This window comes from Xyrauchen texanus, chromosome 14 (assembly GCF_025860055.1).
Source record: "Xyrauchen texanus isolate HMW12.3.18 chromosome 14, RBS_HiC_50CHRs, whole genome shotgun sequence".
Taxonomy (NCBI): domain Eukaryota; kingdom Metazoa; phylum Chordata; class Actinopteri; order Cypriniformes; family Catostomidae; genus Xyrauchen; species Xyrauchen texanus.
This window is the reverse complement of record NC_068289.1, coordinates 2,939,008-2,958,635: the sequence shown is the minus strand read 5'-3', so window position 1 is coordinate 2,958,635 and position 19,628 is coordinate 2,939,008. Positions and strand designations below refer to the sequence as shown.

The 19,628-nt window shown below is 44.1% G+C and overlaps 1 protein-coding gene across 1 annotated transcript in view; it reads right to left on the bottom strand.

The window, feature by feature from the left end:
• dnah7 (dynein, axonemal, heavy chain 7) overlaps positions 1-19,628 on the bottom strand; it is a 111,663-nt gene that overhangs the window by 27,282 nt on the left and 64,753 nt on the right. The window contains exons 44-48 of the mRNA XM_052142623.1: positions 18,694-19,040; positions 12,843-13,023; positions 10,937-11,122; positions 6,068-6,231; positions 5,444-5,598 (exon numbers count right to left, since the gene is read on the bottom strand). Coding sequence (XP_051998583.1) covers positions 5,444-5,598; positions 6,068-6,231; positions 10,937-11,122; positions 12,843-13,023; positions 18,694-19,040 — 1,033 coding nt within the window. The remainder of the gene's footprint in view (positions 1-5,443; positions 5,599-6,067; positions 6,232-10,936; positions 11,123-12,842; positions 13,024-18,693; positions 19,041-19,628) is intronic.

The window sequence follows — 19,628 nt, the reverse complement described above, 5'->3', positions numbered from 1 at the left end:
TCCACTGAGAGAGAATTTAGTGCACGAGGGATGAACAGAGAGTGCATGCATATCACTGTCCCGCTTGGCAGATGCCAAGGCCAAGAGCAAAGCTGTCTTGAAAGACAAATTCTTAAGGGAAATACTCCCCAGGGGCTCAAACGGCTGTTGAGACATTGCGTCCAGCACCATGGAGAGGTCCCATTCAGGAACGACTCTCCTGGGGACTGGAAGAGAGCGGCGTGTGTCCTTCATAAACCTACTGAATAAGGGGTGTTGCCCCACCGTAGCGCTGTCGAACCCCACATGACATGCAGCGATAGCCGCTAAATAGACCTTAATAGTGGAAAAGGATCTTCCCTTGTCCATAAGGTCCTGCAAAAAGCATAAGATGTCGGTGATTGAGCACTGATATGACGTTACCCGTCGCCCTTCACACCACTCTTCGATCACCCGCCACTTACAGTCGTAAAGAGACCGTGTTGAAGAGGCTCTGGCACACTGAATGGTGGCCACAACACGTGGGGGGAGCCCCAATGTGTTTAAGTTGGCCCTCTCACGGGCCAAGCCCAGAGGGCCACCCTGTCTGGGTGCGGTTGATAAATTTCCCCGTTCGCTTGAGACAAAAGGTCTGTGCGAAGTGGGAGGGGCCATGGCTGGGCATACAGCAGAGGGATAATCTCTGAGAGCCACGGCGCCTTGGGCCACCTGGGAGCTATCAAAATCATGGTCAAGCTCTGTTCCCTCACCCTGGCCAGAGACGGCGTTATGAGGCAAAGGGGAGGAAATGCATAGAGCAGCACGTTGGGCCACGGGTGGGCCAGTGCGTCCACGCCGAGGGGGCGTCCTCGTCCCGTGAGCGAGAAGAACATAGGACAATGGGCGCTACGAGGCTGAAGAGATCTACGGTTGGCTGGCCAAACCTCCTCCACAGTAGACACACTATCTGAGGATGGAGGCGCCAGTCTCCGTGAGAGCCGGTTTCCCTTGACAAGAGGTCTGCGCCCTGTTCAGTATGCCCGGGACATGGGTCGCCCGTAACGACAGGAAATGCCGCCTGCTCCATACTAACAGCCTGTGAGCGAGAGCATGCAGCTTGGAGGAGCGCATCCCCCCCTGGCGGTTGATATAACAGCTGTCGTGTTGTCGCAGCGCACCAGCACATGATGCCCCTGCAAGCGGGGCAGAAAGTGATTCAGAGCCTTCCACACAGTGAGGAGCTCTAAATAATTTATATGGGCTGAGTGAAGTGTGCTTGGCCACACACCATTCACTGTTCTGCCCTCTTGCGTGGCTCCCCATCCTGTTAAGGACGGGTTTGTCGTCACTACTTTCCGCAGCATAATCGCCCCGAGAGGGGTCCCATGCACGTAGAACTCTGCGTTCCTCCAGTGGCGCAGCGCTGCTGTGCACGAGCGCGTCACTGTGACAGAGCGGCGGAGATCGCTTAAAGGGCTGAGATGAAGAGTTAAAACCCACTTCATGAACGCCCTCATTCTCAGAAGGCCCAAAGGCAGGACATGTATAGCCGCAGCCATAAGACCCTGTAGCCTGAGACATGCGCGAAAATGTATTCTCGCCCCTTCTTTGAATTGCGAGAGGCAATTCGTTAAGGAGAGAACGCGCTCTTGTGAGAGACGCCACGATTGTAACCGAATTCAGCTCCAAACCCAGAAAAGTAACTCTCTGCGCTGGAGTGAAATTGCTCTTGCTCACGCTCACTCTGAAGCCGAGTGATGTGATGTGAGCGAGCACACGGGCAGTGTTTTGCATGACAATCTCTCTCGAATCGGCTATAATCAGCCAATCGCCTATGTAAGTCAGGATTTTGAGCCCCGCTATTCTCAGCGGGCTAACCCTGCTTCCGCACACGCACAAAACACTCTTGGACTGAGTGCTAGGCCAAATGGAAGTACTGTGAATTCGTAACATATGCCTTGGAAGGCTAAACGAAGAAACTTCCTGTGTGGCGGGTAAATGTTGATGTGAAAAACGCATCTTTCAGATCGATCGATGTGAACCAATCGCTCTGTTTTATTGCACGAGAGAGAACGCTGTGGGTTAACATTCTGAAATTGTATTTCCTTAAATGTTTGTTCAACACTCTGAGATCCAGAATAGGACGAAGTGAACCGCCCTTTTTGGAATCAGGAAATAACGGAGTAAAAACCCTGTTGACATTGATGCGAGGTACCACTCGCGACCGCCCCCTTCTCGACGTAAGAGAAGAGATCTCGCTCTTTCAGAATGTGCGCCGAGCTCTCTTCTGTGTGAGAAAAGATAACTCCGCTGAAACGTGGCGGTTTTCTGGCAAACTGAAGTCTGTAGCCCTTCGTAATGGTGCGAATCACCCATTCTGGGGCAGACACAGACTGCCAGGCTGTCACGTGTGACGTGAGAGAGCCCACACTCACCGGCGAGTTGCCTAGGGCAGGCAATACAACCGGATCGTTCATTTGTGATACAATGGCGCCATCTAGTGGACAACTTAGGGGTGACATGTAGAATTTCAGGGGAACAACAGCACTTGGCAGAGCTTTCGCTCTCAGTGTTTGATATTTTTGTTGTTCTTGTTTTTTTGTTGTTTTTATTTTTGAAACACACACAGGGAATTGAACTTTTATTGAATGTGTGTGAAGTGGTTTGTGCAAACTGTGAAGAGACTGTGGTTGAGCACTTTTCAACAGTGGAGGGGCACACCTGGACAGTGAATTTCCCCCCAGTTCTGGAACTGGAAGCTGGGAGGGAATTTTTTATGGACCACACCTGAACTTGTGACATGTCCATATTGAACTGGGGTTGGGCACCCGAACGAGGAAAAAGGGGCCCTCGAGCTGAGAACTTCCTCCTTTTGGGTAAAGGGGGAAAAACTCAAGCTTGTGTCCACTGGGCTGGTCGCCTGAAAACCTGGACCGAGAAGCCCCTGGAGCTGAGCATCAGGTAGGCCTCTTCCTCTTCCCGTCCAGACGGGGTAGAGTGGGTGGGCTTTTTCGCTGCAGCCGCCGAAGGATGTCTTACCCCAGGGCTTAGGAGGATGGTTGGGCTGCTGGCTAGGCTGCTGGCTGGGTGGCCTGCTGCGAGCCTTAGGCCTGGCTGTATTATGGTACGGCCGTCCTGTGGCTGGGGCCTGAGGGGGCCGTGCGGGGGGCTGGTGTGGAGTGGCCTTTCTAGGCAGGCACAGTTTAAACGCCTCATCCTCCTTCTTCTTATCATCGCACCGCTGTTGCATAAGTGCAACAGCAGGGCCAAAAAGAGCCTGGCCTGGTTCCACTGGGGCTCCTGCTATACGTCTTTTCTCGCTGTCGGGCAGACCAGAGAGATTGAGCCAGAGGGCCCGTTCCCCCACAACACATAAGGCCATGGAGCGTCCGCCGGCTTGGACGGCCTGGCGGGCGTTACGAAGGACCAGGTCGTTCACGGTAACGATCTCCTTCCACAGCGTCGGCGATGGCACGCCTTTCTCCAAATGAGGCCGAGAGGAGGGAGGAAACATTTAGAGCCCGTACCGCGAGAGCCGAGGCCTTGTACGAGGCCTGGAAGACAGATGCTGAGAAGCGGTCCATCTTATTAGGGAGAACTGGCTTAGGAGGGGCCAGTAACCCTCTCTGCGAGGGGTTAAGGTGTCTGGCGATCGAGGGCTCGATGGTGGGAGGGTCGCCCATACCACACGCTGCCATATCCTTAACCTCCAGACCCGCTAAGCCGTGCTTAAGATCTAGCGGGTCCTTCCAATAGAGTCGCATGTGCTTAGCGCACGCAGGGAGTACAGGCATGAGCTGCTTCCTAGGACCGGAAGGGGGACCTAGGAGTTTGCCATCATACACATCCCTCTCTTGGTCGGAGGCGTTCTGGAGGGCCGGCCATTCCATGCCGAGATCGAGCGGCCGCCGCTCACACACCTCGAGAAGGACCGCGTGCGGCAGTGTAGTCGAGCCGCTAACCGGGGAGCTTGGGCGGAAGGGGTGGTTAACTCGTCGTCCGAGCCCTCAAGTATAGCGGGTCCTCGTCCGAGCCTGAGCCGGGCGGCTCGTCGTCGAACGAGGAAATAACGGGAAGGATTTCTCGAGTAGGCCCTCGCTAGACTGGTCAGCCCAACTGAGAGCAGGCATGCTCTGGGAAGTCCCCGAGCTGTAACGCTTTCACCTACTCCAGCGTCCGAATCGTAATGATCGTCCGTGCCTTGAGAGGATGCAACCTTGAGTCTTCGTCGAAGAAGCTTCCTAGGCAGGGCGAGGCAATGGGTGCAGTTCTCAGGAAGTGAAAGCGCTTCCTGCGCGTGTCTTAGTCCCATGCACACCACGCAGAAGGGATGGGCATCCCTCGCGGCAATGAGTGAACCGCAGGTGGTAGGGCATGCACACGACTGCACGTCCGGTAGGTTACCGGAGAGCTTATGATCCATTGGAGAGGTGAAAGTTGATAAACAGGCGGGCAGCCTGAGCAAATCCAGGTAGCAAGCGTGGGTGGCTTGCAACCCGAAATAATCGCAACTAAACGCAACCGTCTGACAATCACGCCTGGCGGAGGCTGATCAAATGGATATTTCCTCCTGTTGACTGTGGTGAAGTCAGCGAAAACCGTAGAGCTGCGAAGCAAAGAGGTCGCGAGAAGCGAATAACAACTGAGGTAAGATAGCGCGTACTAGTGTTTTATGCACTTGGTAAGGGGCGGGTCCCTTACCGAGCATTGGACACACGCTTCTGTCTGTCAGGCCAGACTTGGTGCAGTTGGATGCTTCTGCAGAGGTCAGGTGCGGATGCCCTTCCCTTAGGTGGATCTCGAACACGAGATGATGAAAGAGAACAAGATTATCCGGCTCATTTGTGTATCTCACGTTGAGTTTTGCACACCTCCTTTACATTCAAGAGAGTCAAATTAGATGGAAATTGTGCTTTTAGGCTGTATATGTTATGTGAGAGGCAACTATGACCCTGGTGGAGGTGGTTGTTTGTGTGATTATGTATAACTTGCACTGTTTGAATCTAACTGTAATGTCAGCCTGTTTTTCATGGTGGAAGGAGACCCCTGGAGGAAAAACAGGGGTATTGCACCTGGGGGGAACAGATTTCCTTTTCTTGTCTGTCTTTGTTGATTTTTCTTTAAATTAATTTAAGAACAAACAGAAAAATTGGTCAATCTCTTAGAAAATAATAATAATAATAATAATAATAATAATAATATATTATTAAAATAATAATAATAATATAAAGCCTCAGCTACATCAATTATCATTCCCAGCAGATGTTAACAATCTGCCCTCTGAATTTGTATTTTTTGGTGAACTATATCTTTAAGATTGCTGCATAAGGGTGCATTATTTCAACGGATCTATAATCCATTACTAACCGACTGAAATTAGAAACAGCATGACATAAAAAATAAAACATATTTACACAAGTTGCTTAGAAATTGATATATTCTGAATAGTGCTCTCATTATGTTTAAAAATGTCAGTATTTCTCACCTGGAGTGCCAAACTGAATGCAGTTTTCCAATGTGCGCACAAAGTCAGCGTCAGTCAGCTTGATGACGTGGAGACTGTTGGATTTCTCCATGTTCTTAAGCCACTTGTTGGCCTGACCCTGAGGATCAATCATCAAGGGCCACCTCCTCGCATTACTGCAGAAATAAAAACATCTCAAGAGCCCTCCACAAACAGCATTCAAGAACGCCCTGCCCACGACAAATCATCTCAAATAACAAAATCAAGTGTTCTGAGAAAGTAAGTATTCTATACTAGACTTTCCCCTCACAGAATAACTTGTTCTCTAAAAGTAACAGATTTCTAATTATTGTTGGTGTTTATGTAGAGGTATTTTAAAGAACTTAAAATGTATTTGAAGGAATATCACACAGAATTCCCCAAAACACAATATCACAATATCTGCTTCAAAGAGGCTATTGCTCTATTCAAGGAGAAGTCTTTCAAAGGACAAGATTATTTCTCCTAATGAGATTTTTTATCTAGTAGTATTTCTGAACATACTGTTTACTTCCTAAGATAACAATTACATTTCTAAATATAATTTCCATATAAAAGGCAGTACAAATGTTAGACCTAAAGCTACATATTGGCAAAGAAACTCACGAGATGATGATTGCGTTGTCAATTGAGAAGCTGTCTGATGGGAGGCCAGCAATGGTCCAGCTGCGAATTTTTACTGGCTCACCCAGTGAGTTCATCAGAGACATGTTCTTGGAGCAGGGAATCCCTTTTGTCTTACACATGTCAATCCATTCTTCTGTAGCTTGCTGGAGAGGTCAGACAAGAAAACACACACGGCTAAAAAAAAAGACACCATGCAGAAACATCCACTGAACACCCACTGTAGTGATACGTAAGTCTGGGGGGGACAGATCCATAGATTCTTCATTGTACTACAGACAGTACTATTATTATCCTGATAGCTTTATTTCTTGTTTAAATCTAATAAAGACTTAGAACACACAAAGGAAATAAGCTGCACGTCATGTACCTGCAAGAAAGTGTTCTCTGTTGGGAGAAAAGATATTGCTTTCATAGAGGGTAAAATATTAAACCCAAACTACTCCTTGTTCCCCGAGTGCTGCTTCAAGCTCGCCACAGCATATCTGACATGGTACAAAGTATTTTCACTGAGTTCATTTATTTTTTATGGATCCTGCTCTGTGTTAAAAGTAACCAGCTGACAATGTATAAACAATCATTTCTATAGAAGTATGTATATCAAAAACACTTTAATGTCCCTCCACATGTGACGCATGTAACTGTTCAAAAGAAGATCAAATCACAGCGCTTAGACTGAAATGTAATATAAAACCAAACAAGCCTCAAAGTTATGTGTCAGAGTGAAATAAACTTCTGCCAGACAAAGTCTTTCACAGATGTATTTCCATGTTTAATAGGCCATCCCATACACTGTCAAATATGGCCAGGTTTCTACCATTTTTTACCAAGGTTTTGGCCATCAATTAAATAATATATATTAGATTTTACATTTTGGCTATTAAAATTGACTTGTAAGTAAATAAAAAAAAAACAAGAATAACCAGATCACAGGGTTATTTTGGGAATCCAAGAGTGGGGTAATACCTATAAGCTCTTGCACTTTTAAAAACTATAAAAACATGGGCAATCATGGGGACATTTTATCACTATTTATTGTTGTTCATGTTGCTTTTTGTAAACAGCGTTTACGTGACTTACAGTGATGTGTTCCCTTTAATAAACTCTAATCAATTACCTTCTGAAAAAATAAAAATGCATTGCAAAAGAGTACATTTTGAGTTCCTATTAGGCTATGTTCACGCTGCAGCTGAATGTGGCCAAAGCTCATTTTTTTCACTCACATGTGACAGATTTGTTAATTGGATTATAGTGTGAACAGCCACAAGCGCACTGAATCTGACATTTTCAAATCCGATCTGGGCAACTTTCATATGTGAAAATAAATTGGATGTGTGTCTGATTGTTTTAAATTTTATTTGCCTTCAGTGTGAACAGTCAGGTTGGATTTAACGTGATTTATACACCAATCTAATTCAACATTTGTTATTTGATACTTTATTTTTACATTATACTTTATTATACTTGTGCCAATCGCACAAAAAACAGCAGATTTTGTTTTTCGAACTGGATCAAAACACAAATTCAAGTCAATGCAAATCTGAAGTAAATATAAATACAGTAACTCTTTTTAACTAACCTGACATATGTATATGACAATGCTGTTTTAACCTGCTGCCCTTACATTTTATGGTGTGTTTCACTTGTAAGAAATGTTACATTCTTGAGCTTTGATGCAAATTAACCCTCTGGGGTCTGAAGGTGTTTTTGGGCCCTGGAGAAGTTTTGACAAGCCTTGAGATTTGTGCTTTTTTTAAAACATATTAATGGCTAAAATCTGATAACACTGTATTCAGCACAAACTGGGCTACAATAATATGTGAGCAACATGTGTATACATGTTTGTATTTTTGAGAACATGACGTTTATGCATGGTTTTTGAAAAAACTTAAATTTTTAAAAGTTTTCTAAAAAAAATGAAATTAGGCCATATAACACATACTAAACATTTGTCCACAAGACTTTTGAGAACTGGATATTGTAGCCTAGAGTATAAAATATAGACATTTAACTTTTGTAAGACACTTTTAGTGTTAGAAAGGTCATATGCAAGGAGGTGTGAATGAACATGAATATTGATGTGATTCACACCTGAGGAGACAAAGACCCCTCCCCTGGAAACAGAATAAAATGTAATATCTGATATAGGGCATATATACAAAATATATATATATATATATATATATATATATATATATATATATATATATATTCAGGATTCTTTGATGAATAGAAAGTTCAAAATAACAGCATTTATCTGAAATAGAAAGCTTTTGTAACATTACAAATGTCTTTACTGTCACTTTTGATCAATATAATGCATCTTTGCTGAATAAAAGTACTAATTTGGTATTAAAAGTATTAACATGGAGTGGTGGTGGCATAGTGGGCTAAAACACTAAACTGTTAAGCAGAAGGTTGCTGGTTTGATCCCCGCAGCCACCACCATTGTGTCCTTGAGCAAGGCACTTAAGTCCAGGTTGCTCCGGGGGGATTGTCCCTGTAATAATTGCACTGTAAGTCACTTTGTATTAAAGCGTCTGCCAAATGTATAAATGTAAATGTAAATTAATTTCTGTCCAAAAAAGAATTCTTACTGACACCAAACTTTTGAACGGTAGTGTATAATGTTACAAAAGCTTTCTATTTCAGATAAATGATGTTATTTTGAACTTTCTATTCATCAAACAATCCTGAAAAAAACTGTACACAACTGTTTTCAACATTGAAAAAAATAATTAATGTTTCTTGAACAGCAAATCGGCATATTATAACTATTTCTGAAGCAAAAAAAATTATCTTGATTCTGAGATAAACTTGGAGGAGCTTGGCAAGGTATTTAAGGTCTTGCCTACAGGCAAGGCTCCGGGGCCAGATGGTTTTGCCGCTGAAAAATTTAGATCTTATGTTACATAACTGGCCCCACTTTTGCTAGAAGTTTATATGGAATCATTAAGAATGGAAAGCTTCTGCCAACTATTACACAAGCCGATAACTGATTAATTAAAGTTATGACATCTCTTATACAAATAGATCAGGTGCGGTTTATTTGGGGCCGTAGCTCTTCTGATAACATTTCATCAATGGTTTTTCATCAATATCATGTGGTCAGCGACGAATGAACAGACTCCGGTCACTGCTATCTAAGTTGATGCTGAAAAGGCATTTGATATGGTACAATGGGATTATCTTTTTAAGATTTTGGAAATATATGGATTCGGGAATAATTTAATTGGATGGATTAAGTTACTTTATAGACACCCGGTAGCGGCGGTACAAACAAATTGATTAATTTCAGATTCTTTTACTCTGGATAGGGGCACCCAGCAGGATTGCCCTCTTTCCACATTATTTTTCTGTCTTGCCCTGGAACCATTAGCAGCCACGATAAGAAAGGAGGATGATTTTCCCGGGGTGGTGGCGGGAGGTATGGTGCATAAGCTTTTTCTTTTTGCAGATGATATTTTATTATTCGTCTCCAACCCAACTAGCTCTATGAATTGCCTCCACAGAATTATTAATTCCTTTTCTAATTTCTCAGGATACAGAGTTAATTGGTCTAAATCTGAAGCTTTGGTTCTGACAGCTTACTGCCCAGTAACATCTTTTCAGTCAGGCCCATTCCAGTGACCCAAACAGGGCATTAAGTATTTGGGCATTTTATTCCCTGCAAATTCGTGGGGAAGGTTAATGTTATTAAAATTAATTGTATTCACAAGTTCAACTACCTTCTACAATCTCTCCCTGTAGATGTCCCCCTCTGTTACAATTTGATAACATAGTGAAGTCCTTCATTTGTAATGGTAAACGTCACAGATTACATTTCAGTAAATTGCATATGCCGATTGACAAAGTTGGGCTAGCCCTACCCAAGATTTTGCTTTATTATTATGTATTCGGTCTCAGACATTTGGCTCATTGGTCGCTTCCACCTGAGAGCCCCTCCCTGGTTTTGTATTGAACAGGAACTACTTGCCCCTATTTCTCCTTTCTATCAAACTAACCGGAAAAGTTAAGTTACACCCCGTTATCTCGCATTTGTACGTGGTATGGACAATAGTATTTCGTGTTTAATTCAGATATTTATTTAAATGTTGCTTGGAGCATATGGTAGAACCCCAAATTATGTAGTAATAATTCCCCTTTCTGCTGGACAGAGTGGATTGTGAGGGAGGTTAGTACATTTGGTGACTTGTATGAGAGTCGAGTGTTGAGATCCTTTGAAAATGTGGTTCAACATATTGGGATCCCCAGGTCTCAAGTCTTTAATTATTTAGAGCTGCGCCACCTGCTTTGTACTATTTTTGGGAGTAACATACACCCCCTAAAGCAGCAGATACTCTGGGAGTGTTGATTACTGCTTTTGGAAAAGGCCATGAGGCATCAGTGTATTACTCCCTACAAATTCAGAGTCTGGGGGACAGAGCTTCAACTTCTCTCAAGAGATTATGGGAGAAAGATTTAAACTTGGTATTGGAGGAGGGAGTGTGGGCTATAGGATTCTAAAAAGTCTACATCTATAGATGCAATGGTGCGCCCTATGCAATTTAAGATTTTACATCGATTCTATTGGACCCCCTCTAGATTGTACAGGCTTGGTCTTAAAGAAACACCCACCTGCTGGCAATACCAATCCGAATATGGGGACACAACCCATGTTTTTTGGTGGTGTATTAAGATCCAAGATTTTTGGTCGAGGGATTTTATGGGGGTTAAAAGCTGATTCTATGCATATATGTTTTCTTTTCTGTTTCATGTGTCTGAATCAATAAAATGTTAAATAGGAAATAAAATAAAAAAATCATTAACATGCTTTATATGAGAATTTGATTATATTATGAGATGGCACACCTGTCTGTAGCTTGAGGTAAAGGCACCCAGGTAGGCTACTATAGCAGCAGAGATGAGAATGTCTCCTGTCAGGTTGTTATAGAGTTCACCCAAGTTAAAGGCTGTCTCACTCCAGCGGGTCTTCTCTCCTCCTAACCCACCAATGAGCTGCTCTGCACGCTCTAACTTTTTACGGCACAACTTGACCTACAAATAAAAAAGAAATAAAAACATTCACATGGAATATGTGAGACCTAAATGATTTATATAAAATGGTAAGATGCATGGACAGTAATATAGACATCCAGATAATTACATTTAGTTTAACAGGTGCACCAGAACATATTTTTAGTACATATTTTCTGATGTGTACCTTATAGACTATAGGCCCTTTCTAGTTCTTACACTAACACGTTAGAATAAGTTGTATTTGTTAACATTAATTATCATTTTTATGGTATCATGAATTTAAAATGAACAATATATTTACAGCATATATTTACACTTTATACTAAGTTTCTATTCATACAATTGTTCATTGTTTGTTCATGTTAATTCATATTGCTTTAGCTAATGTTAACATATACAACTTTTAATGTACAAATGTATGTAGAAAATAACATTTGACAAGCTTAATAAATGCTTTAATTTGTATTCCTTGTTAGTTTATTTAAACAATTGTGTTAACTTATGTTCACAAAGTGTTACAATTATTACCAATGTGTCCATTTTAATATGATTACACATACTGATTTTACAATATTACCAATTTTAACAACAAATACAATGCTAAATAGTTATATTTTAAAGAAAAAAGAAAAAAAGAACCATAAAACGATGTTCACTACACTAAGCATTTAATTGATTGTCTGATCCACTATTTCTCTAGCCCTCTTTCATCAAAGATATATAGATCTTTTAAACTCCAGTTTGACATCACACAAACAATGTCTTTGTGTAAAATGTCAAAGTGAGCCTACACAGCTACTGCAGGGTGATGGGTTCTCAGTGGTTGGGCACAAATCTGACAGCACAAGGTTCCGATAGTTGTGCTCGCACCCAACCCAGCACATCTTATGTACTCCCTATGATGGTACTTTACTAATTCTTCATGACATCAGTGCATCCAGTGCCAAAATTCTGTATGCTCCTTTAGAGAACCACAGAAACTGATTGATTCATCATTCCCATTCAATCTTAACCCATATCCCAAATTAAGAAACCATTGTAAAGAGACTGAGTTTGGAAGTGGAGCTTAGGAAAAACAATTAACAGGTAGCCTTTATTCTGGACATGCTTGAGAGAGTATGGAATCAACAACGTCTACCCTCCAATAGGGAAAACAGACAACCTGAATTATAAAAATGGAGAGAAGGGGATAAAAAGAACAAGGAACATGAAAGGACATGAAATAGGGCAGAAAATGGCAGCAGGTCCTTGGTGATGCTTGGTTTACCCAAGTCTCCATAGACTAATGAGAATAGTGATTGTGTGTGTGTGTGTGTGTGTGTGTGTGTGTGTGTGTGTGTGTGTGTGTGTGTGTGTGTGAGTGAGAGAGAGAGAGAGAGAGAGAGAGAGAGAGAGAGAGAGACAGAGTTGTGTAGGTTTAGAAACAAAAGCTTCACTTCTAAAACTTTAAAGTTCAAACATGAAAATGATCTGAAGGAAAGTAAACAAAGAAGAAAAAGAAAACATTCCCATAACTATTCTTGATGTAAAGATACAAACAACATTTCTTTGAAAGGGAAGTTATGTAAACAAACTTCCAGCAAAGAGGGAAGACTGTCAGAAGACGTGGGCTGTTCTGGAAGAAATACTTGAAAATGGTGTAATTAATACACAAGCCTTCATGAACAGTAAGTGTTAGTCGATTGTCAAAATCTTGTTTAGCATTGCAGATTTTTGTGCCATGAGGTTCTCTTCTTACCTGATTCTCAAGGTCAGCCTTTTTTTTCTTATTGGCTTCCAGGGTCTCCTGTAGTATGGCCAGTTTGTCCTGAACTTCCTTCAAAGCAGCCTGTTTCTTCTGGAGGCCTTCCATTGCCACCTTCAGTTCCTCCTCTGCCTGCACCAGCTTCTCTTTCTTAGGAGCGACTACCTTTGCTACCCTGTGAGGGAAAAGAGAAATAGCAAAAGCTTTTGCCATGAAAAGGCGTCTTTTACATATTTAGCACTGTTGAAGGAATTGTTCACCCAAAAATTATAATTCTCTCATAATTTTCTCACCCATATGTCATCTCAAACTTGTACGAGTTTCTTTCTTCTGCAGAACACAAAGAATGTTTGATGGAGATATGGGGCTCTATTTTAAGAGTGCTGGCGCAAAGTGCAGCTGCAGCACTATCCTTTAAGTCAAATGACGATGGACACAATAAATCTTGGCATCTGCCATCTCCATGATAACAGCTAGATATCACTTCCTCAAGCTTGACACATGCGCAGAACATGTGAAGATTTATAATGAAAAAGGAGTTACATCTATTTCTTACACATAACCAACAGTCTCGCTTCAGAGGACATTCATTTAAACAACTAAATCATATGGATTACCTTTGTTGCATTTATGTCCTTTTTGAAACTTAAAATTGTTGGACCCCATTGTCATAAATTGTATGGACAAAAACATCTCCATCAAAATATCTCATTCTCTGTTCTGCAAAAGAAGAAAAGTCATATGAGATTGAGTAAATTATAAGCAAAATTGTATTTTTGGGGTGAACGATTCCTTTAATGTTCATATTACTATTGTTAGTGAAATGAAAAGCAGTGCTCCACAATAAGGACTGCCCGATGGCCCAGGGCTAGTGTGAGAAATATTCGGGACATTTGCTAGAACGGTCACTTGCCCGATCGGTCCAGAGCTGCATTTATAACATTAGTGCAAGCAGACAACAAGAGAGAGAACAAAAATTACACAGAGCGAATGATGTCTTCTAACCGAGGAGCGAGCGCGAGTATATTTATCTCACAAACATGCACAGATGCATAATATACAAGGCACAGACGCATGCATGCACTAGATCGTGCAGACACCGAGCGCACTCTCCTAGCACTGTCCTCACTCTTTTCCAAGTGTCTTAGCAGCAGCTATTACCAATGTGTAGAAAATAGCAGGAAAAAACCCACTTAATGAATTTCATAGCGGGATTTAACATCTTGTGCAACATTTTAAGTATACCGCAGCATTCTGTGTTCACAGTGCGTGATATCCCCACATTTTTCATTTTTACATGTAGGTGATAATTAGTAACCCACACATTGGAACACAAAAAATCAACAGTTTCTTTCTTATAGGACTGAAAATCCATGTCCCTCCATGCATATGTCTCATCATCATCTCTCTCCGTGTAGCATAGTGTTTAACATGCATGTGCTCTCGTAAAGGGACAGAGCGCTAGTTTTATTCCCACTGTAAAAAAAAAAAGCTTATTTTCTCTCAATAATTCACCTTTAGAGACGAAGCACCCGATGAGACGTAATCAACTTTGTTAAACCCCAGTTATACACATGTCTGGAAATCACGAGCTGTTCAAAATGTAAACATTAATTCAACATGATAATGGCATTTGTTATGAAAAGAAGCAAAATCACTCATGGCTATTATGCATTTATTATCAGAGCTGTTCAGCTGCAGGGTGAAGATGAATATTTCAAACAGTCTACTTCATTCATCCACATAAAACACCTGTTACATGTCTCATTTCTGGACCGTACAGGTATTTTTGTTTTTGTTCTTTGTATATCAGTCAGTGTTGTTCTTGTTTGGGTTGTATGATTTCATGTTAATTCACAGATTAGGTCTAATATCTCCCTAATGTATATTACTCGTCACAACCGATTTAGTAGCAAGTCTGTTCTCTCAGACAATAATCACATCTTTAACTCAGTGAATAATCTTTGATCCTCCTTGTGAAAACAAGCATGACAGCATGACTAAACAGGTGACCGAAAACCCATCATCTCCTCCACAGAACTCTTTGCTTATAAACACATGTGTAAAAGGCAGGACGGCTGAGGTTAATATTATGAATTTATTGACTTATATCTGTAAAGCGCATATATGGGATTACATAAGGCATAAATCATATCTTGCAAATTATAAATGTGATTCAATTTTGGGGGACATTGTATTTTCATTTTTTTTCTCCCCTTTTTCTTCCCTATTTGAAATTCCCAATTCCCAGTGTGCTCTAAGTCCTCGTGGTGGCATAGTGACTCGCCTCAATCCGGGTGGCGGAGGACATATCACAGTTGCCTCCGCGTCTGAGACCATAAATCTGCGCATCTTATCACGTGGCTCATTGAGCGCTTTACCACGGAAACCTAGTGCATGTGGAGGCCCACGCTATTCTCCATGGCATCCACACACAACTCACAACACGCCCCACTGAGAGCGAGAACCACAAGGAGGTTACCCTATGTGACTCTACCCTCCCTAGCAACTGGGCCAATTTGGTTGCTTAGGAGACCTGGCTGGAGTCACTCAGCACACCCTGGATTCGAACTTGTGACTCCATAAGCCATGATGTTAAAAACAGCTATTTGTCATTTTTGTGTTGGAGCCAATGAAAATTTTGGCAGGGCCAATAAAAATCTGAAGCACTGGCCCAACCGGGCCAGTAGAAAAAAATCTTAGCGTTGAGCCTGAAAAGGTTACATAACTACACATCAATTATTCTATATTTCAGCTGTAAAATGTCACTATCCTATAAATTCATTGTTCATTTTTGAACATTAGACACCCATATCATTAGGTCCCCTTTTGTCACTCACTCGATGTTGTGTCAATGAAGTGACACTAGGGGTCGATCTTGAGAGCCCAAAATACCTTCAGATCTTTGAGAAAAGGCCAATGACAATTGGCGAGTTGAATTTGCATGCCACTCCTGTCGACATACGGGTATAAAAGGGAGGTCAGCAGGCGAATTCATTCAGATTTCTTCTTCAGTGCCGAGAGGTCGCACTATAGCAAGCTGAAGCCGTCTGCTCACTCATTCACCTTCGCTCTCAGAGCATTGCTGTTGGATCTACGGCGCTATCCAGCGGTCTCTCTCCACTCTGCACTCTAGTATTCTCACTGCGAGAACATGACCATGGCCACTTTACAAGCTCGGCTCTCCTTCTTCCGAGGGAGTGCCTCTTCAGCCATCCCCCTTGCTGGCCGTCCTCCCTACGGGTACGGCGCCGATGTGGCTGAAGCTGGAGACGTTTCTGGGCTTCACTGGGTATTGTCCCGCCGGGTAATTCCCCACATGCCGCCCACCCCGCAGCGCGCTCGCTGGCTTCTGTCCATCTCTGGGATGAGACAGGCAGCTTGACTCAGTGCCAGCCTAATGTCTCTCCCGGGGCCCGAGACCCAGATGAGATGTCAGTCACTGCATCAGAAGACATCCTTCGGGTGTGGCAGCCCGTTCTGAGGCAGATGCTGAAATCACTGCCATGCATTCCCAGGCCACCCCTGATCACTTCTCGGGTCACGCACCACTCGCAGCCTCCCCCCAGTTCCATTCTACCTGGAGGTGCATGACGAGCTGATGTGCTGCCCGGACCCGATCCTTCAGCTCGTCTGCCCTCACTACGTTTATGCCACAATTTCCCAGGTGGGTAAGGTGATCGCCTTGTCAAGAAAAGAGTCCAGTCCACATTGTCAAGAAAAGAGCAGTCTCCTCTCTCCTGAGGTTAAATCGGCAGTGTTCCCAGTTGCCGCCCGTGCAGCCACTGAACACTGGGTGATTACAGCCCCGGCATCACAAACGCACGCCACCCCCGCCTTCTCGTGCCTGGCTGTCCCACACAAACCACATCCCCAGCCAGCCGCCAGTGATGTTTCGAGGATGCCCGAGAGGCCCTCCTCCTCTGTTGCCGGACTCATGAAGGCAAGTGCTTGGAGGGTCCCCTCAGCACTCCCGCCGCAGGTCAGAGCCCCTCTCCCTTACGCGGCTCTTCCTGCTTCCCCCAGCTGCGACGTCCCACCCCCAGGAACGTCGGATGTGATCCTTCCCCTAGTGCCCCTTGCCTGGAGCTTGGCGCATGGTTATCGCTTCCCAACCCGTCGCGCTGGCTGGCCAGAACCATCCAACTCGGCTATGAGATTCAATTCGCCAGGCGTCTGCCCCGGTTCCACGGCATTCTCTTCACGTCGGTGAAGAACGAGAGCACCGCCGTTCTGCATGTGGAGATAGAGCCTGTCCCTCCAAACGAGATGTAGAGCGGCTTTTACAGCATTGTTCCCAAGAAGGGCGGTGGGTTGCGCCCAATGCTGGACCTGCGAGTCCTGAACCGGGTGTTGCACAGACTCCAGTTCAAGATGCTGTCACAGAAGCACATTTTGACCTGACGGATGTGTACTTTCATGTCTCGATTTTACCTCGACACAGACTCTTCCTACGGTTCGCATTCGACGGTCGGGTCTTATCAGTACAAGGTCCTCCCCTTCGGCTTGTCCCTGTCCCTCCCCTGTCTTCATGAAGGTTGCAGAGGCTGCCCTTGCCCAGCTAAAAGAAGTGGGCATATGCATACTGAACTACCTCGATGACTGGCTGATTCTAGCACACTCTTGGGAGTTACTGTGTGCACACAGGGACCTCAGCCGTTTAGGGCTTCTAGCACTTCCCGGTTCAGAGTCATGCCACTCGGGTTGATGCATATGAGACCGCTACAGCACTGGCTCCAGACCCAAGTCCCGAGGCACGCATGGTGCCGCGGCACACACCGTGTGTCTCTAACGCCCATGGCTCACTGCCTTTTCAGCCCTTGGACCAACCTTGTGTTCTTGCGAGCAGGAGTCCCCATAAAGCAAGTGTACAGGTGCATCGTGGTGATGACAAACGCCTCCAAGATGCCTGAAATGGGCACGAAGCTGTGGGCTCCTGGATGGGTCCTCACCTGCGTTGGCACATCAACTGCCTCGAGTTGCTGGTGATACTGCTCGCCCTGCTGAGGCTACAGCCATTGATTCAAGGCAAGCACATGTTGGTCCGGATGGACAACACCTCGACGGTGGCCAAGGCGGTTTATGCTTCCGTCTCATGTCACAACTCAGGTCACTGTGCGCCACTCACATTCCGGGGACCTCAACGCCACAGCAGATACTCTTTCACGGCAAGTAACACTCAGAGGAGAGTGGAGACTCCACCCTCAGATGGTCCAGCTGATTTGGAGTCGATTTGGCAGGGCACAGGTAGACCTGTTTGCCTCAAAAGTATCCTACCACTGCCCGCTCTGGTATGCCTTGACGGGATCTCCCCTCGGCAGAGACGCGCTGGCCCCGAGGGCTATGCAAAAATGCGTGCCCCCAGTGAGCCTACTTGCACAAGTTCTGTGCAAGGTCAGGGAGGACGAGGAGCAGGTCACCCTCATGGCTCTGTACTGACCCACTCAGACTTGGTTCTCAGACCTCACACTCCTCAGTACAGCTCCTCTCTGGCGGGTTCCCCTGAGGAAGGACCTTCTTTCTCAGGGACAGGCACTCCATTTTTCTATGGAGAAAAAATTTAGAGAGAAAACTTGCCAATTCTCATTGGCCTAATCTAAAAGATGTGTTGGGCTCTCAAGATCGACCCCTATTGTCACTTCATCGACACAAGGTCTCATTCCCTCCATCAGGGAATGGAGGTTATGACAGTAACCGAGACATTTTGGTTTGATGTACTTTTTCCTTATAAAGTACTTTGATCAAAGGAAAAATGTGATATAAATTAATCTCATTATTATTAGTAGTTGAAGTAGTAGTATCATATATAATAGCTTGATTTATGTTTAGGTTTGGTATAACTCACTTATCATAGGAGTCCATAGCACAAACCCATTTACAGAGCCCCTCTGCAGCAGTGGAGGCCGTACGGATCTTCTCCGGCACAAAGTCTGGGTTGGTGATGTATTTGTTGCGGATGACGCTCATGTAGCTGGCTGGGATATTGTCCTTGTTGTATTCGTGAAGGCTCTGGAGGAACTTCATGTCTCCAAGCAGTTTCTTTGTTGGGCCCCAGAAGTCCTCCACTTTCTTTCCGGAGCCCGAAGGGTCTGGGACACGGTCTGGTTTTAAGCCTTTCAGGATGCAGATGGCTTCCATAACCAGCTTGACACCAGCTGGAGGATTCTTCATGGATTTAACCAAAGTTATATCCTACAGAGTGTTACAGACCAATTGGTATGGAATAGTGTGAAGAGTACATACTAAGAACGTACAACTAACAACTAGATAAATATATTTCAGAAAGCCCCGCTAAGACATTGCTGCAATTTATGGTGATCTCATTAGTATTAATAGATATTCTTAATTAATGCTTACACATACATTTTTGTATGGTTGGATAAACACTGAAACAAACATTCACAGCATCCAACCTTACTAAACAGACCAGCTTAACAAGCATGCAATTTCCATGCTGGTCTACATTTATGCATTTGGCAGACGCTTTTATCCAAAGCGTCTAGGCTGGGTAAAGCTGGTTTTGGTGCTGGTCTAGCTGGTGGACCAGCATAGCCATGCTTTTCACCAGCAAAACCTAGCTGGTAAGCTGAATGACCAGCATGGTCTTTATGAAGAAGCTGGTTAAGCTAGTTTAAAGGCCAAGTGGACACACCAGCACACCAGCAACCAAAACGCAACATAAGCTGGTGACCAACAATGCTGGTCTTTTCAGAATGGAAAACTTAAGATCTTTTACATATGCTGAGCTTTATAAACATATATCGGCCACAAGGAGGTTGC